The 17569-nt window shown below is 41.2% G+C and overlaps 1 protein-coding gene across 1 annotated transcript; it reads left to right on the top strand.

The window, feature by feature from the left end:
* Positions 1–143: 143 nt before the first annotated feature.
* NDUFA9 (NADH:ubiquinone oxidoreductase subunit A9) lies at positions 144–16299 on the top strand. Its single transcript, XM_064654303.1, has 11 exons — positions 144–280; positions 3038–3208; positions 4037–4134; positions 4320–4411; positions 6967–7108; positions 7991–8093; positions 8793–8860; positions 8995–9071; positions 12284–12379; positions 14277–14343; positions 16023–16299. The coding sequence occupies exons 1-11, from the start codon at positions 202–204 to the stop codon at positions 16188–16190; spliced, it is 1161 nt and encodes a 386-aa protein (XP_064510373.1). The 5' UTR covers positions 144–201; the 3' UTR covers positions 16191–16299.
* Positions 16300–17569: the final 1270 nt, after the last annotated feature.

Below are 17569 nucleotides of genomic sequence, written 5' to 3'. Positions count from 1 at the left end.
CCCTGGAGGTGTTCAAGGAACAACTGGGCGCGGCACTCAGTGCCATGGTCCGGTTGTCACGGCGGTGTTCGCTCGCAGGTTGCTCTCGGTGACCTCACAGCTTTCTCCCAGCCCAATTAATTCCGTAATTCAGGGTCGTCCCGGGTCGTCCCGGTCCCCGTCCCCGCCCAGCGCAGCCGCAGTGAGGCCGCGGCCCCGCGCATGCGCCGCCTGGCCCGGGGAAGGCACAAGATGGCGGCCGCGACTCGCTGCGCCCGCGGGCTGTGGCTGCCAAGGGCAGGTGAGTGTCAGCGCGGGGCACCGCTCCCGCCGGGAAACAGGCTGTCCTGGGGCCTCCGGCCGAGCCAGGGCGGTGCCCAGGATGTCCTTCTGGGCGTCGGGGAGTGCTCAGCCTGCGGAGAAGCGCTGGGTGAGGGAGCTCGCAGGGCAGCGGCTGGAGAGCAGCTGGCGAAAATGACGTTTTCTAGGGCAGAAGTGATCGGGTTTCTGCCTCCCTTCTGCTCAGGGACGTGGGGTTTGGAGCCCGAAGGGCCGCCAGGGGTGGGCTCAGGCTGTAGCCGTGGTTGTCGCGCTGGGACTGTCACTGCTCTTTTTTTTTGCATTCCTTTTGCCGTTTCTTAGGTGACTTTGATCTTTGTGCCGTGATTTATAGTAACGTTCGACTACCAATATTATATTTAAAGCTTGTGTTTGGGCCTTTACGGCCAGAAGAGAGAGTCGGTCTTTGTTTAGGTTGGTTCCGCGCACGCTCCTGTGTTGGGTGAGGTGGGAGGTGACAGACAGGTTTTGCTTGGTCGGTAAAAGGAAGGAAGGAATTTAAGAAACTTTTAATGGGAGCTGGGGGTTTTTACTGTTTATTTATACTTAAGCGGCTGTCAAGCTGCCTTTCGGGACAAAATCGGAGATGTAGGATCTTCTTCTGGTTTGTGAGGTATGGAGAGGATAGGGATAGACAAACTTTTGGGTGGAGGAAAAGATGATTCGAGTTTACCATGGATATCTGAGGTTTAATTCACAGAATCACAGCATGGTTTGGGTTGGAAGGGACCTTAAAGATCATCTCGTTCCAACCTCCTGCCATGGGCAGGACACCTTTCACTATCCCAGGTTGCTCCAAGTTCCGTCCAACCTGGCCTTGAACACTTCCAGGGATGGGGCAGCCACAACTTCTCTCGGCGACAGAATTTGTAGTGAATATAGTAGTGGTTGGGCATATGGCCATAGGTGGTGATAATTTATGGCACATCTTGCAGGCAGATTTATGGAACAAGAAAAGATGTTCATTACTAAATTCCTTATAGTGCAAGGCAAGCAACAATAGGTGTACACGCAAAGGTGGGAGAACATAAAACAGTAATTATTGGTTAATATACCAGTGATAGCATTATGAAGAGCCTGTCACCAATAATTTTTGCAGAAATAGCAGCAAAAAAAGCCAACAAAATAGTTGAAAGATACGCATTACATCGTTCTTATGGGTTGATCTGTTTAATAATACTGTTTTTTCAGCAGGTGCTCACAGTGGACTGAAATCTTGTTACATTTAGGTTTTGTGTTGTAAGGCCTGAAATGTTTTCCTATCTAAAAGTAACAGAAGTAGTTTTTAATATTATGAGTATCAGCATATGTGTATTTTTTTTAGTAAACTTTTAGAAAGAAAAGTGCATATGAACAAAGCACTGGGGAGTGTGACTTGTCAAGCTTTCTCTTCACCACTTCAGCATATCACCTAGCTTTTTTTTTTTTTTTTTTTTAAATACTTGAAGGAATCCTGCTGATTATAAAGAACCCAGGCATTTTTCTGTGAATCTGCATTTCCTAAAAGATAAATTAAATTACAAGCCCTTTGTTACTAGAACACCACAAGGTAACAGGATCCCTCAGTGGGATCCTTTATACTTGTACCAAGCTTGGGTAAGGACACTGGGAGTGTCTTCCTTTTTTTTTTTTCAAAGTCTCAAGGTCTCTGTTTCAGTAGTGGAAAGGCCCTGTATATCTGCTCCTTAAAGACAGAATCCGTGCCCAGTTTACTCTTGGGCCTATTTTGTAGTAAAGGTGCTTTTTAGGAAGTCATATATCTACTTTAAGTAGGTGTAAGACAAAATATCTTATTTTGTCCTGTTTCTATCAACCAGTTATGAAGCATAGTTTCTAGGTGTAGTTTACCAATTTGAAGAGTACAAGTGTATGTGTTATTGGTTTATTTACTGTCAAACTGTCTTTCAGGACAAAATTGGAGATGTGGTATCTTTTTCCAGTTTGTGGGGTATGAAGAGAATAGGGATAGACAAACTTTTGGGTAGAGAAAAACCTCCTTCAGGCACTGAGATCTTGCTGGATTTTCTGATTTGAATTCTGTCAGCTGATGTAACAATATAATTTATATCTAAACATTCCCTATTCTTTTGATCTTCTTAACATCAGGGCTGCAATGTCAGTGCCACTGTGTAACTGGTAATACCTGGTCACACATAACCTAATTCAGTGTACAAGTACCATTTGTGTTGTTTTTCCCTAATGCATCTGTTGTTCTGATATCAAATACTCATTTTAATTGTGATTATTGCTGCTTAGATTTACACAGAGAACATTAAACTTGCTTATTCTTGTCCAGAAAACGCTTATGTCCCTGACTTAATAAAGGTTGGGAAGTGATTTACTGGGTTTCTGTTGTATCCCCAAGGTGGTTTTCCAGCGGCAGCTCTTACAGTCAGATGTCTGCCTTGTGTTTATGCAGCTTGTGTTTCATCTGTCCCTTTCTTTTTATGAGCATGGACATGCAGTAGCACTAAACACTTCAAATTTCAAAAATCTTCTCTGTTTTGGCTAATTTGGTTGGAGGGAACATGTTCCTTCCTTCCAAACTCTCTACTTGTCAATTTATCATCAAACCACAGACTGGTTTGGGTTGGCAGGGACCTTAAAGATCATCTAATTCCAACCCCATAATGGATCTGTAATGAGAAAAATAGCATAAGCTATAAGTTAGCAGTGTCAAATGCCAGTTAATGTCACACACTCCCATTCTGTGTTGCAGGGCCTGGGATTTCTGTCCTGGCTGGAGCCCCCTCCGTGCTGCAGCAGCACCGCCAAGTCCATCACGCCGTGATCCCTCATGGAAGGAGCGGACGATCCTCTGTCAGTGGCATCGTGGCCACTGTCTTTGGGGCCACAGGTTTCCTGGGAAGATATGTTGTCAACCGTTTAGGTGATGTACTGGGAGTGCTAATTAAAAAAACAACATAAAAGCTGTTTAAGGAAAGATTTTCCTTCAGGTTGCAGGGGGATCTAGAAACCTCTGGCATTTCGGGTCTTACAGGTGTTCTGCAAGATGCTTTTGTAGTGTTTGGTCTCCTAAAATGCCAGGATGTGGCAATTAGTAGAATTTGTTTTATGGTTTTAATTAATTAAATAGTTTTAATCTAGGATATTTCAGAGCTTTTAAAGATTAGGGTCATTAAAATAAGTCATACTCCTTCAAGTATTGCTTTTCAGCCTGTAGACTGAAAATCTGAGGATACAGCACATATTTGATTCTTCTGGTTTTAGCTTTATTAGGACATTTCACTAAAATATTTGCAGGCATTTGGTTAGAATTCTTTAAAATTGCCCTTTTGTATTTTAAGTTTCAGAAAATAGCCTTTGCTTTTTTTTTTTCCCTCCCTTCTCCCTTTCATGCAACTTAAAAAAATGCAAATATCCTTGTGTGTGATACACTTTTAGGTGGTTTACTATGTTTATGGGACACACCGTTGGTTTTTGTTGTTGTTTTTTAGCAAGCTTCTGTATTTTGTCTTACAAACCTAAATACTCAAAAAAACCAAAAAATCTTGTTTAAGAATTCCAAATATCTAGGTTCAAAGACTCACCTCTATTCTACTTTTAGCTTTGCTAAAAGTAGATACCTTTATCTAATGTTGTTCTTTAATGCTGGGGGAAAAAAAAGAAGCTTTGTTTATTTAGAAGTTCATCTACTTAAAGTGATGTGTTTGCTTGAGATAAATGAAACTTTTGGGGTTTTTTTTTGGGCTCTTAGGTCGAATTGGCTCTCAGGTGATCATCCCCTATCGCTGTGACCAGTATGACCTCATGTACCTGCGGCCCATGGGGGACCTGGGGCAGCTCCTCTTCCTTGTAAGTCCCTTGCTCTGGCTTTAGATCTGTCTTTAGATCGAGCACAAACTCGTTGCTCTACAAAGCAAGCTGTTAATCATTCTCAGAGACACAACTCCAAATGGGAATGGTGTGAAAGAGCTTTCTCTGATGGTGCCTGTTTACACATTATCTCATCTTTCTCCCGTTTGATGCTCTGGTTGCAGGAGTGGGACTGTAGGGACAAAGACTCCATCCGAAGGGCTGTGGAACACAGCAATGTGGTCATTAATCTTGTTGGAAAGGAGTGGGAAACAAGGTAATTTGCCTTTTTTTTCCTATATTGGTAGGTTTGCACCAGGTGTTGGATGTTGTAGCCACGTTTTCACGTGGCTAGCATGTGTGTGCAGTGATGCTTTCACTGTTCTTGGCTTCTACAAAAAGACAAAGCCAAAACTGTGCATATAAAATTTCTTCTGTTTCTTTAAATGATTACCTAGAACCCTGGTTATGATGCACTCTGGAAAAGGGCATTTTTTCTATCATTTTCCAGCTTCTGTCAGGAAGATCAGTGTGCTGCTTTCCCACACCTCACAGATGTTCCCTGAATGCCTTCCTACAAATGACACAGGCTCACCAGTTTCTTATATTTACAGTGTATTTATATGACATTTATATTTATATTTACATTATATTGATATTTACATTATTACAGAAGTGAGATTGTGTCCTTTCACTTGGGCATAGTGATGAGTTGTAGCCTACTAGACTAAGCTCTGATCAAGCTTTTCCTACTCTCTGGAAATGTTAATATACAGGAATAGCTAATGGAGACTCCCTAGGATTATGATTATTGACATCATTCCTTGATAGAATTTTGGCATAGACAATATTAGCTACCGAAGTATTTGTTAATGATAGATAAGAATAGTTCCTTTTTGAAATCCATTAAAAAATTCCATTTTTTTTTAAAGTTAAGAATACTTGTAATAGCCTCATTTTTTTTTGTATGCATGCAATTATGTCCACTTTATTTAAAGCCTTGTGCAGAACTGCCAGACAAAAACCTAATTGTGTGATTTACCTTTATGGGATATGTAATTTTGCTGTCCTGGTAAACAAATGCAGATACCAGTTTCATCTGTTTTTATAAACCTAATGCCTCTGTTGCTCTTTTTTTTATCAACAGCCATTTGATGTTCAAAATGTAAAATCAGTAGGTAAATTGTATTAATAGATCAGAAGTAGTAGTCTCAAATGGTATAATTATTTTTCCTGGAATAGAGATCAAATACTTATTCCTGTCAAAACAGAAAAAATTTCTTTAATGTGGGAGTGAGGGGAAAAAAACAAAGTCTGTACAGTTTGTACAAGGACAATGTAATCTCTGTTTGTCTCTTGATATGTATTTCATGGCTACTTCCCCACTCAAAATTTCGGGATTTGTGTAAAAAGTATGATTTGAGTAAAGGAGGGTTTCTTTTTTAGTGAAGAGAAGTGTGAGGACAACACCACGAAGTTTTATTCTAGTTGAAAACCCCTCAAACCTCAAGCTGTCCTCTGGACAGTTTCAGCAGATTCAAACAGACAAGTTAAAGACTTTTGAACATTACACATCTTACCACTGCATTGCACAATTATTTTTATCACATATTTTATACCTGTTGGTGTCAGTGGTGGTGCTGAAACCGTGAGATAAAATTCTGTGGTCTATTAAACACAAGGTCAGACTAACCATTGTAGTCATCCCAAAGTCTCTGAAAAACTTGGGCAGGAAGGAAAAAAAAAGATTAGATTTAGAGATCAGTCAAAATAAGGAAAGCCTGCCATGAAATACTTTCCTCCCTGCCTCGTATTCATGTACAGACTCATCTGTGTGTGCCATGTTGTTTGAAACTCCATAGTTACAGGAGGGATGTTGTTTGTTCTTGTGTGTTTCTAAATCTATTTTTGTGAGTAGAACAGAAGTGATGGTTCCCAGGATCAGATTAGTTATTGAAGGGTCAAAAATAACTTCTTATTTTGAAGAGTTTCTTTGGAGTCCAGTGGGATCTGAAGAGCTGTGGGAGTAGATAAGGACAGAGAGAGAGAGTTTGGATAAGATGTTCGTTACCCAAAGCAAATGGACAAGATTGAGGGGTGCTTACAAGGATAATATAAAGACATAAGAGACCAGTTCTCTTTCTAGAAGTCTTGGGATAGTTGCAAAGAATTGCCAGCCTATAGTGTCAGTTCTGCTTAGAGACAGAGCTTCTGTGCTGTTCTTGATCAGATGCCAAACTAGTTTACAGTTTAACCCCCTAATATAGGCCCCTTGTTAGGGCTCCTCTGAAATGGCTCTAAATGCTCTGACAGTTTGATTTTTTTTTTTTTTTCCATTTGCGTGAGCACCTCTGTGATTTTTGGTTTGTTTCTGTCCACTTCCCCAATGCCAGGCATCTGCCCTGACTTGCACTGCTCAGAATTCTTGAGCTCCTTTGTAATGTAAATAAGTTCATCAAATCAAGTCAAATTTTGAACAGGTTTTGTAAATACACAGCTTTGCTCAGAGCTCAAGATGCAGCAGGGCTTCTCTTAATAAAAATAACCTGTTTTCACTTAGGCAGAGTTTTCTATGTGTTGCTGACAAGTAGGCAAGAGGATTTTTCTTGCTGATTTAACATGGGAAAAACAGAGAATCTGTAATTCACTTGCCTCTGATTTTTATTATATGAAGAGTCCCTCATGAAAGGAAACTTAATCTGCAAGAAAGAGCATCAAGATAGGTTTTTGAAATACATTCAAGTAATACTAAGTGATTGTTTTTCTCCCTGGTTGGCAGGCAGCCAGGGTTGGTTGCTCTTAAAGTAAAATTTGGGTTTTGCCTTGTTTTAGAAACTTCAAATTTGAAGATGAATTTGTAAATATTCCTCAGACTATCGCACAGATAAGTAGGGAAGCTGGTGTGGAAACGTTCATTCACATTTCTCACCTGAATGCCAACCTGAAGAGTCCTTCCAAGTACCTCAGGAGCAAAGTAAGTCTGGAATCCTTTTGAATATATTTTCTGAGAGCCTACTTTTTAAAAAATCATTTATTTTATTTTGTTTGTTTCCCCAACTGGGTCTGTTTGAAGGAAATCAGTGTGTGAATTTACTGTGGAATGTTTTCTGCAGCTGAGACATTTTTGAGGTACTTTACTTACTGGAGCTTGAAATCTTCCTTAGTACTCCATGTGCTCTGAAGGGAAATAGATGTTGTATTCCTGAAAACTCTTTCCTTTCTTTTACCCTTGAATATCTTTGCATCTAAAATCACTGTCATTAAGAAAGAAGAACTGAGTCGACAGTTTGGGATCTGATATCAGCCCTAACATCTAAGGCTGGAATGACCTAGTAAGTAGTTGATGCCAAAATGAATGTTGCAAAAGCAGATGAGTATCTGGTATGAACCCTTGGAGTGGGATTGTTACCTGCTCTTGTACAAAAAAAAACTCTGGGTCTGGTATCCTATAATTTTTTTCCTTATTAGGAGCTATAATTTTCTATTACTGATTTTTTTTTTCTTTTTTAATACAGCTATTGTCAATTTTTCAGCTTATTTTGTTTTGTTTGGTCTCACTGTACTTTGCATTATCTTTAGTATGAATCTATTTATTTATTTAGGCTTCTTTTTGAACTTGTCCCTTTAAATTTGTGTCACTTCACTAGGGAGACTGCATTTTATCTCAAGCAGAAGAAATGATCTGTGGGATTTTTTGGGGCTTTTGGAGTGTAACATCTCAAAGATCAAATGGCTTAGACACAGATAGTTTTTGTCCTTCTGATGGTGTCATTTCTTTCAGTTCTGTAGTCAGACATCCACTTCTGGTTTGTTCAGAGTGGATCTAATGAATGTGTTCACTTTAATTGAATGCTAGGCTGTTGGAGAGAAGGTAGTGAGGGAAGAATTTCCAGATGCCATCATTTTGAAGCCCTCAGAGATGTTTGGAAGAGAAGACCGATTTCTCAATCATTATGCAAGTATGTGCTCTTGAAGTAATAAACCCATGTGTGAGCTGTATAACTGTGTGTAGAGAACAGAGGAAAAGGGGAATTGCTTCTGAAAAGCAGGTGTGTTTTTATCAGAAATGTACTTTGTTTTACTGAATGTCAATAGTGGGAAACACAGAAACATCGTGAATTATCTCTTGACTGAATTCTTTCTGAGTCTAGTTAGACTTTTATTTTTTTTTTAATTATTTTATTTTGAGGGAAGATGTGTACTGTTGTGTTATTTTATTTTATTTTTTAAATTTAGATTATTCTCAGCTCATCTGAACCCTCAAAGTAGTTTATACCCTGAAAGGAGTTTGTCGAGTTGGTAATGCTCAAATATGAAAATCAACCTGAGTCGTTCTGGGCTCAGAAGCAACAATAATATCTGATGTATGAGCAACAAATTGCTGCACAGGATAGAGTGGAACCTGTTTTTCTGTCTTTCGAAGTTGAGATATCTCTGAACCACTCTAAACAGTAAATACAGCCTTCCCCTCCTTGTTTATAAGAAAACTGTGTGTGGAAAACAATGCTACTGGAATTGAATGGGAATTCTTTCCAATTCTGTTTTTTTTTTAAAGTTAAGTCAGTTTTCAGAAAGAGTTCCACACTCAGTATGTTGTAAAGTGTCTTGGTTGTTTGCTTCCTGAAAGGATTCACAGCTTTTCTCCCTCTTTCTGGCAGACATGCGCTGGTTTGGTGGTGTGCCTCTCATCGCTCTGGGCAAAAAAACAGTGAAACAACCAGTATATGTAAGTTTTCAATAAAACAAACAATCCCAAATCCTCTCTGGGTGGATTGGGTACATGTAAATAATTTTTGAAACATTACTATGTGCATATATTCCTATTTTCTGTTGATAACGGTGTGAATTTGTTCCTCACAGGTGGTTGATGTAGCAAAGGCAATTATTAATGCAATTAAGAATCCTGATGCAAAAGGAAAAACATATGCCTTGGCTGGGTAGGTCACTTTTCTGATTCTAATTAACTGAAGTACTTCTTTTTGGTGTCATTTTTTGGCATGCTGCACAGTACATTTAATTTCTCCATCCATGCACACAGTTTGAGCTGCAATAAATTCCACCTCCTTTTTGGGAGGAAAAATGACTCGAGCTGTTACTGTGAGTACTCTGAAAATCCCAGTTTGGGCCCCATTGCATCTCATGTTCTGTGTGTGCACACAGAGGAATAGGCATCTTGGGAAGCATGCTGGACAGCATAGATTTGGAGAAAATTCTGGTAAAGCTGTGTGGAAAACACCTGGAATTAGAATAGTTAGAGGCAGTGGTTCTCCTGTTAAAGGCAGGGGGTTTACAGGTTGCCCAGAGAAGCTGTGGATGCCCCTTCCTTGGAAGTGTCCAAGGCCAGGTTGGATGGGGCTCTGAGCAGCCTGGGATAGTGGGAGGTGTCCCTGCCCATGGCAGGGGGTTGAAACGAGATGATCTTTAAGGTCCCTTCTAACCCAAACCATTCTATGAGTCTATGATCTCTGGGAATATTTTGTGTACAGAAGCTCCAAGTCACAATGGGTCATTGGGAATAAACTGTGGCAAATGGAAGGTAATGGGTCCATGTTTGATCCTATAACACAGCACTGGAACTGGTCTCATTCCAACATGTGGTAAAAGGAACATCAGATTCATTGGTAAAGAAAACAGTTGCTAATTAAGATATAAATGATGCTGAACAGCTTTCTTTTTTTTGTATTGCATGCACATCTCTGTCTCCCCCTCCTACCTACCAAAAATGTGCATCATATCTGGATTTTGCAAAGATACTAGGATTTTATCTGAGGTTAAATTGGTTTTCCCTTGCTCATTTTGTGAGACTTGTAGTGATGAATCTTTATTCCCATGATCCAGATTATTGTCTGTTTGGCTCTTACTCATGTCGTGCCAGTTTGTTCTGTGCTTTAACTGAGCTGCTGAGGAAGTTGTTGTCCTGGCAGGTGCCCTGGAACAGGCAGCAAGTGGGTCTTCAACTCCCTTTAGAATATGCTGAGGGACTTCCACTCCAAAACTAGTAAAGTGAGAGAAAGAAGCTAACAGCAGTCTGAAAGAACTAACAACAGCAACAATAATCAAGTAACCTGAGGTTGCTTTAGAAGCACTGGGGTGATAGGAGGTGTCACACTGAAAAACCAGTGCAAACAAATGCTGGACAGCCATTTAATAAACCCCCTTTTTATAGCTATGTAGGTGTCAGATGGACACAACTAATGCAAACCCACAACATGTGATGCAATTAACCCTTTGAGGGACTGTTTTACCCCCCAGGGGCAAACTTGAACATATGTCAATACAAATCCAAAGCCACCTGCCCCAAAAGGAAGGACAGGCATCTGGTTTTAGGTTCAGCTCTGCCTCAGCAGAAGCAACTGTTCCAGCTGTGGGAGAAACTGAGAATTGTGCACTAAATAAAACACTATTTGCACCCAGATGGAAGGGCTGAACTTTAAATGTGTTCCTGCAGTTTCATGGTTTAACTTTTTGGCAGTTTACAGAAGACCAGGAGTTCAGAGCCCAGGTTTCAGAGGCAGGAATCCAAGGAAGGATGCCAGGCTGTGGTTTCAGGAACATAACAATGCCTGAAAAGACTTTGAATGAGTGCTGGTCTAAACTGACGTTCCAAATCAGTGTTGGAAAACCAAAGGAACTGTGCAGCATAACCCTTGACTAAAGGTGCATGATACACCTCCTTACATTTTTTGGAGAGGAATTACCAGTTTGTGTTTCAAATACTAATTTTGGAAAAGAGCAGAGTATTTCTGTGGGTGTGTGGGATTTTTTTGCTATCATATGGTGGAATGGAGTTTTAACTATGACAGCTCATGGTGTCTTTGCTGTTTCTGAACGACTGAAGGTTTTTATGGTTTACCTGTTCCTCTCTTTCCTCCGTGGAATTAATTTTACTTCATCCACTTTTTAAAGGTGTCTTGAATACTGATGCTCTCTAGAGCTTTGCTGTCTGCTAAAATAGGGGTTCATGTACTGACAACTCAGTGGGAGACTATTCCTGGGAAGTGGTATTGTTAATGTTTGATAATTTGTCAAGAAAAAATCCTTTAGTGTAACTTCATGAGTGCAGATATCTCTCAGGTTCTATAATCCAGCAATCTGGATGAAGTTCGTAAGGAAATTTGAGTGTAGAATTCTTTGAATTCTCCCAGATATGCTGCCCTACCTTGAAGTATATCCATTAGAATATTTCATTTCCTTTTGCAAGCTAAAGTACTAGTAATTTGGGATTCTTTTTCTTTTTTCCCAGCATTTATCAACAGATTTTGATTGTGGTTATTTTTCTGAAGAACGTGTCAATTGAAGGCTGAGTTTTCATGCAACCTCAGGCCTTGATATCTTGTGTGATCTTGGGCCTATCAGAGTGGAATACCAGCAAATTGCCTTGAAAGCCAGGGGAGACACCTGATGGCTCAGTTCGGAGGCATCTATAAAAATTGAGTATAAAATGCCAAGTCAGAGTCTGAACAAGAAAGGAATGGGAATTCCCAGTGGTATATGTTTCTCTCAAACTACTGCAGGTGTGCAGGAGACTGGCTGCTTCCTTCTCTCCATACTGAGAGAGAGAGAATGCATTTTTTTGGGAAAGTTTGTCTTGGCTTCTTCCTCGTGCTTTTGGAGAGAACAGTATATTCTTAGTCGTGCAAAGGCAAGCGAATTGATTTCCCTGCAGCCATTTGCTACCGAAGATGGGATGTGTTGTTAATAAACCATCCTTAATTTTCCGTTTGCCTTCTGGCTTCCTTCTATTACAGGCTGCAAAACTATCCCAGCACTGGAAGTCCTGCGTTCAGAATTTGAGTCAGCACGGAGGGAGCACATTAAAGGTGTGCTTTAAAAGCACCCAGAATCTGCTTTATCCAGTATGATTGTGGTGGACTGGCCTTGGCTAGCAGCCAGATTCCCCACAGTGCCTTTTTGCTGCTTCCTCATCTCTATACTTTTCCCCAGCTCCTTCCACAGGCTGGAGTCCTCCAGGAGAAACCTGCTCCACCGTGGGCTCCCCATGAGCCGCAGGGTGGACAGATCATTTGGATTGAAAAAAACAGGCCCTTGGGGCTGGAAGGCTTTAAAAGTTTTTGTCGCCTGGTGCCAGTATTTAAGTATATTGAAGCACACCTGACTTACCTGTAATGTTTGTTGCTTCTTCCCTCAGCCCTCACCGATACCTCCTGTACGACATGGTCGAGTACATCTACGCAACTTCCTATCGAGCCTTCATTCCCTACCCGCTCCCACGGCCTCTCTACCAGTAAGTGGGACCCTAATAAGGCTGAGGGAGCTGGGGCTGTTCAGCCTCCAGAGGAGACACTGAGAGGGGACCTCATCCATGTGTGTCAGTCTGTGCAGGGAGGGGGCAGAGGATGGACCAGGCTCTGCTCGGGGGTGCCCAGCAATGGCACAAGAGGCCACGGGCAGGAACTGATGCCCAGGAAGTTCCAGCTGGACATGAGGAAGAACTTTTTTCCTGTGCAGTGACCGAGCACTGGGAGAGATTGCCCAGAGAGGGTGTGGAATCTCCCTCACTGGGGATATTCCAGAAACATCTGGATGCAATCCTGTGCCATGTGCTCTGGGATGACCCTGTTTGAGCTGGTGCCCCACTGTGGTCCCTTCCAACCTTACACATCCTGTCATTCTATGATTCAGTAAGAAACTGGGGCTCTGGGAGGCAGCACAGAAGCATAAATACCTGTTGCATTGGTTATTTGCTCTGCCCAGTTGTTATTTAACATGGATGACAGAAACTGGCTTTTGTGTTGATTTGGGCCAGTGTTAGAGGTAAGTTCATACTGAGACCTTGGCCTGGCAATTTGAGCAGTGTGGTTGTGAGCAAGCATTTCTTTGTCTATGGTATGAGGACAGTAACATCTTTAAAAGATGGTAATAATTGGGAGATAAAAAGGGAAAGGTGTAGCATCACTTCAGCTGACTACAGTGGGCTGTTTGCATGCACTGAGCTGTTTCTGCAGCTGTATGTGCACTGAGTGTATTACTAGTGCATGGAAAAGTGCAGTGTAAATCTGAGCCTGGGCCTGATCCTTAAGGAATAATCACATCCTTTCGAAGGGCACCTCAATAATAAATGCCATTTCAGAAGCAGTGCTCAGCATGGTTGAGATGTGTTCATGTTTGGGGTGGTTGTCCTCCTTACTCTTAGTACAATGCCAGTTAATAAGCTAAAGCAGTCACCAGTGTTGGAGCCCTCCTGCCAGTCTGCCAGTAGGACTCACCACTGGGTCCATGGAACTGCTGATGGATAATAGAACATCTTAAACTGTGGTGACTGTTCCTGTGTTGCATGTAAGAGGCATCAGGTTAACATGGCTCAGCTGACACAGAGCAGCTTGTTAAAAAGGTGCTTATTAGTTTATTCACATCTGCTGCAGTCCATATTGCACTTCTTTATTTATGGGCTAAACTAACTGGTATTTCATATTTTTGAGAAGAGACTGAGTCTAAAAGGCAGATAAGCCTAGTTCTGTTTATGTGCAAAAACTTAGTAAATCCTAGTCTGCCAGGTGGACACTTCAGTAAGAAGTTGGTCTTGAGACACTGAGCAAGAGCTGTAGCCTTATTTTCTTTGCCAGATTTTCTTTGTTTCAGGGGAAGCTTCATATCTGAAAAGTGCAAATGTACTAATCCTCATCCTTTTTATAGATTACTCCAGATTCCATCATCTTGTTTCTGGGGCTGATAACTCATTTAGTTGTCAGCAAGTGTGTTTTTTCATGGAGGCACTGAAGGAAACTTGGTGACTAATTGGATTACTGCCCACACCACTGGGGAGCAGAGTTTGGATGAAAGGCCAGGGGCAGGACTTGAATGCCTCTGATGTGTGGGGAATTGGATGTGGGGGTTTAATTTCCCCACCCACTAACACTCATTTTTACTTCTAGATATTTGCTTCTCCATTCCCTTTCACAGTAAAATAATAGAATACTCTCTAATTCAGTAGCAAACAGTTAAAGTTACCAGAAACACAACTAAGAACTTGGTGGCTGGTGCTTTAATGAATTCATAGCTTGCAAGAACAGCTACAGAACAAGCTCTTGCTCACTGTTATGTGTGAAATATTTTTACCAGTTCATTTTCTTCTGTGCACGTGAATAATGACTGTACTTTTGCAATACTCTTTCTGTTTACAGTTTTGTTGCAAGATTCTTTGAGATGAATCCATTTGAACCATGGACAACACGGGACAAAGTGGACAGGGTAAGTGTGTGGGACAACCCCCAAATCCTTTCTTGGGGAACGTTTTGTTGTGTATTTGTGACTTGCACTTGCAGGTTTGAATTCAAGGAGTGCTGAAATGTTTGTACATCAGGTGGTGTAGCATTTCAGTCAGTTCAGTGGCCAGAATTTGGGTATAAAGAATAGCTCTCAGACTGTGTGGACGGTACAAAAATGGATATTTTAAAAGATGTCAAGTGGTCAAGGCTGCCTGTTTCATTGTGTCCCTGCCCCCTTCCCCAAAAACACATGCTACTGAAAATAGCAAAGCCAAAGGAGAGATACTCCCCACTCTCTTAGGTCCATTTATGTACCTCTAGGTGCATTAAAGTCACTTATATCATCCAGATAATGGTGTTTTTAACAACTGAAGTTGAACTGACAACTCTGGATACAGCCCAAATTCTCACTTAACATTAGAGTGTATTTCTCATGAAAATGTTGCAGCTTCATGTTTATTCCTGTCTTCTCAGTTTGTTTCACTGGGGGTGGAGAAGTAACTTGGAGAAAAACAACTGCAAGCAAGGAAAAAGTAGGATTTAGCAAGTATTAATGTCAAAACTTGGCGTATGTGTAGGCTAGCAAAGATAATCATGTACAGTCCCTAAGCTTGCTGCTCTCTGAGGGGGGAGGGACTCTCCCAACTATTTTTCAGAGTTGGAGTTTCAAGACCTTTTGTTGTAACACAGTATCAATAGCCTATTTTGAACAGATTATCCCCAAATTAATTTGAGACAGGATACTACTATGAATCTGGGAGAACTGAGTCCTCTACTTAGAGCTGCTCACTGAATAGCTCTACGCAATTAATTTCTGTGTTCACATTTCTCCATCTGTAAAATAAACTGGTTTCCTGTTCTGGTTTAAAATCACTGTGAAAAACTGTAGAATAAAGGAAGGGAGGATTTGTCCCATACTGAAGAGAATTGGTGTTGTAATGCTATTGGCTTTATTGGCCCAGGGTATAGATGTAAGAGGGGAGTTTCTCCATGTCACTTATGTGTCTGATTGTTCCTCTTTCCCAACTTTTCATCCTTAAATAGTCTATACAATATTACACATGGTTGACCTAAAGACCTTTCAAGGAACAACAGCATAAGAGGAATCTACATATGCTAAGATTTAGGTGTTGCAAATGTGGTGATGAAATTAAATATGTCCCTCTTCTAAACCATGAACAAGGGACTCTGCTCTAAACCACGAGCAGAGCAAAACAGCCTACCAGAGGTGACAATTCAACACACATATTCTTGACAAAGAAGAATGTACATAATTTGAGTTCAAGAGTGAACTTCCCTTGCAAGTTTGGCTTAATTTTGTGCTTGCAAGGCAGTAACCTCCCTGATAATATATGGGGAGAAAAGGAAGATGCTTTCTGCATGTCTCACTGCTGCTCAGTCCTGAATCCAAACCTGAAGCCTGAAGGGCTTTTTGTTGGTTGCAGAACACCTGTATCTCATGTTGAGCTTACTGGTACTCAATACCTTGTGTAATTAAGCCATAGTTCTGTAGGGCCACATTGAATCTTCTCCTCTTCTCGAGGAAAAATAGTGAGAAAAAACCAGTATGTGAATGATTGCATTGGGTGCGATGCTGTTGATTTCATCAACTGAATTATCTTTTTTTTCTTTTTCTCCCTACCCTCCCCATTCTTGTTAAAGTTTCACACAACAGACATGAAACATCCCGACCTTCCTGGTTTTGAAGACCTGGGTATTCAACCAACACCTCTGGAGCAAAAAGCCATCGAAGTCCTGCGCCGTCACCGCGGATTCCGCTGGTTGGATGCTGAGCTGGAGGAAGCAAAGCCAAAGACACATCCCATGTGACACCTGGCAAGAAGGATACTTCACACTTCTTAAACTGCCTTTGTATGACCCAATTTATTTGGAGAACTGTGTACATACTGAGTAAAATATATTAATCATGTAAACTGTATTTCATGAGTGTTGCCTTCTCGGTTGTGGGGGACTGTTATTGCAGTGCAGATTTTCTCTTTAAAAGGTCACCAAAGCAAATTGTAGCTTAGCTGCTGAGCATTACAGCGTTTTGAAGGTTGGGATTAGAAGGAATGTGTCTTAACATTAGTCGATTTCTCCCTTGGCTCTCAAACATATCACTGAGCTTTAGCAGCGCTCAAGTGATGTGAAGAATGTTACAGTTCAGGACTGGGTTGCCTAAAACACATCGTTGCCAATAGGGATTGCTGGCACTGCCACCTATTCAGATTATGAGGTCTCAGATAGAGCCCTGGTTTTAAGTTCTTGACTCTTCTGCACCCTGCGTACAGCTCTTAAAGAAAATGCCAGCCTCCTTTCAGACAGTTGTAGAGAGCGATAAGGTCTCCCCGAGCCTCCTTTTCTCCAGATTAAACACCCCCAGCTCCCTCAGCTGATTGCTGAAGATCAGAATCTCTTACTCCCTGTATTGTTGCCAAACTACTGTGAAACTCCTGAGCGAAAAGTGTTTCTTAAATTTCAACAGCTTCCGCATTTTGTTCTTCCACATCAAACCTGCTGCTGCTAATGTTTACTCTGTTAGAAAGAGATGGGCTCTTGTGATAGTGAGAGGTTTTTGATCCTGCCTTCTAAGGAAGTATTCAATTTGGCTCTTGTGGAGTGTTTATTTTTCTTTTGATAACATAAGTTTAGTGGCTTTAAAATAAATCTGGGAGTTCAAAAGCTAGGACAAACTGGAAGTGAAGTGCATGTTGTTAATAATTTAATCCTTATCTTCTATTATTTTTCTGACTGCAAGGTCTTCTCTATGAGACCCTAAACGTAAATGAGTAATCTCATTAGCACTCGTCTAATAAGTGTGGCCCTAATCTTGATTCATTGCATGTTGTTCCCATCCTGCTGTGAAAACGTGTTCCTGAACTCCTTCACAAGTGCTCGTGGAGTACAGAGGGACGCAATTATCACGTAGCCCTGCATGGCTGACAAGCAGTTTCCATTTTCAGATGGCAAAGTGCTGCAATAAGAGCTGCCAAAGGCAATGCTGTGATGTGAGGTGCCAATTCTGGGAATGCACCATCGTGCAGGAATTTGTTTATTTTTTTTTCCCCCCTCAATCAAAGCACAGCTTTTCCAATACCTTCAGCTGCACTACAGAGCTCTCCTACAGGATCTTAATTCAGACAACTATTAGTGAATGGACAAGTGATGAATATCCAGGAGAAGTTTGCTTTAAGCAGCCTGCTCCACAT

This window comes from Pseudopipra pipra, chromosome 5, assembly GCF_036250125.1.
Source record: "Pseudopipra pipra isolate bDixPip1 chromosome 5, bDixPip1.hap1, whole genome shotgun sequence".
Classification (NCBI taxonomy): Eukaryota; Metazoa; Chordata; class Aves; order Passeriformes; family Pipridae; genus Pseudopipra; species Pseudopipra pipra.
This window is presented reverse-complemented; position numbering and strand designations above follow the sequence as displayed.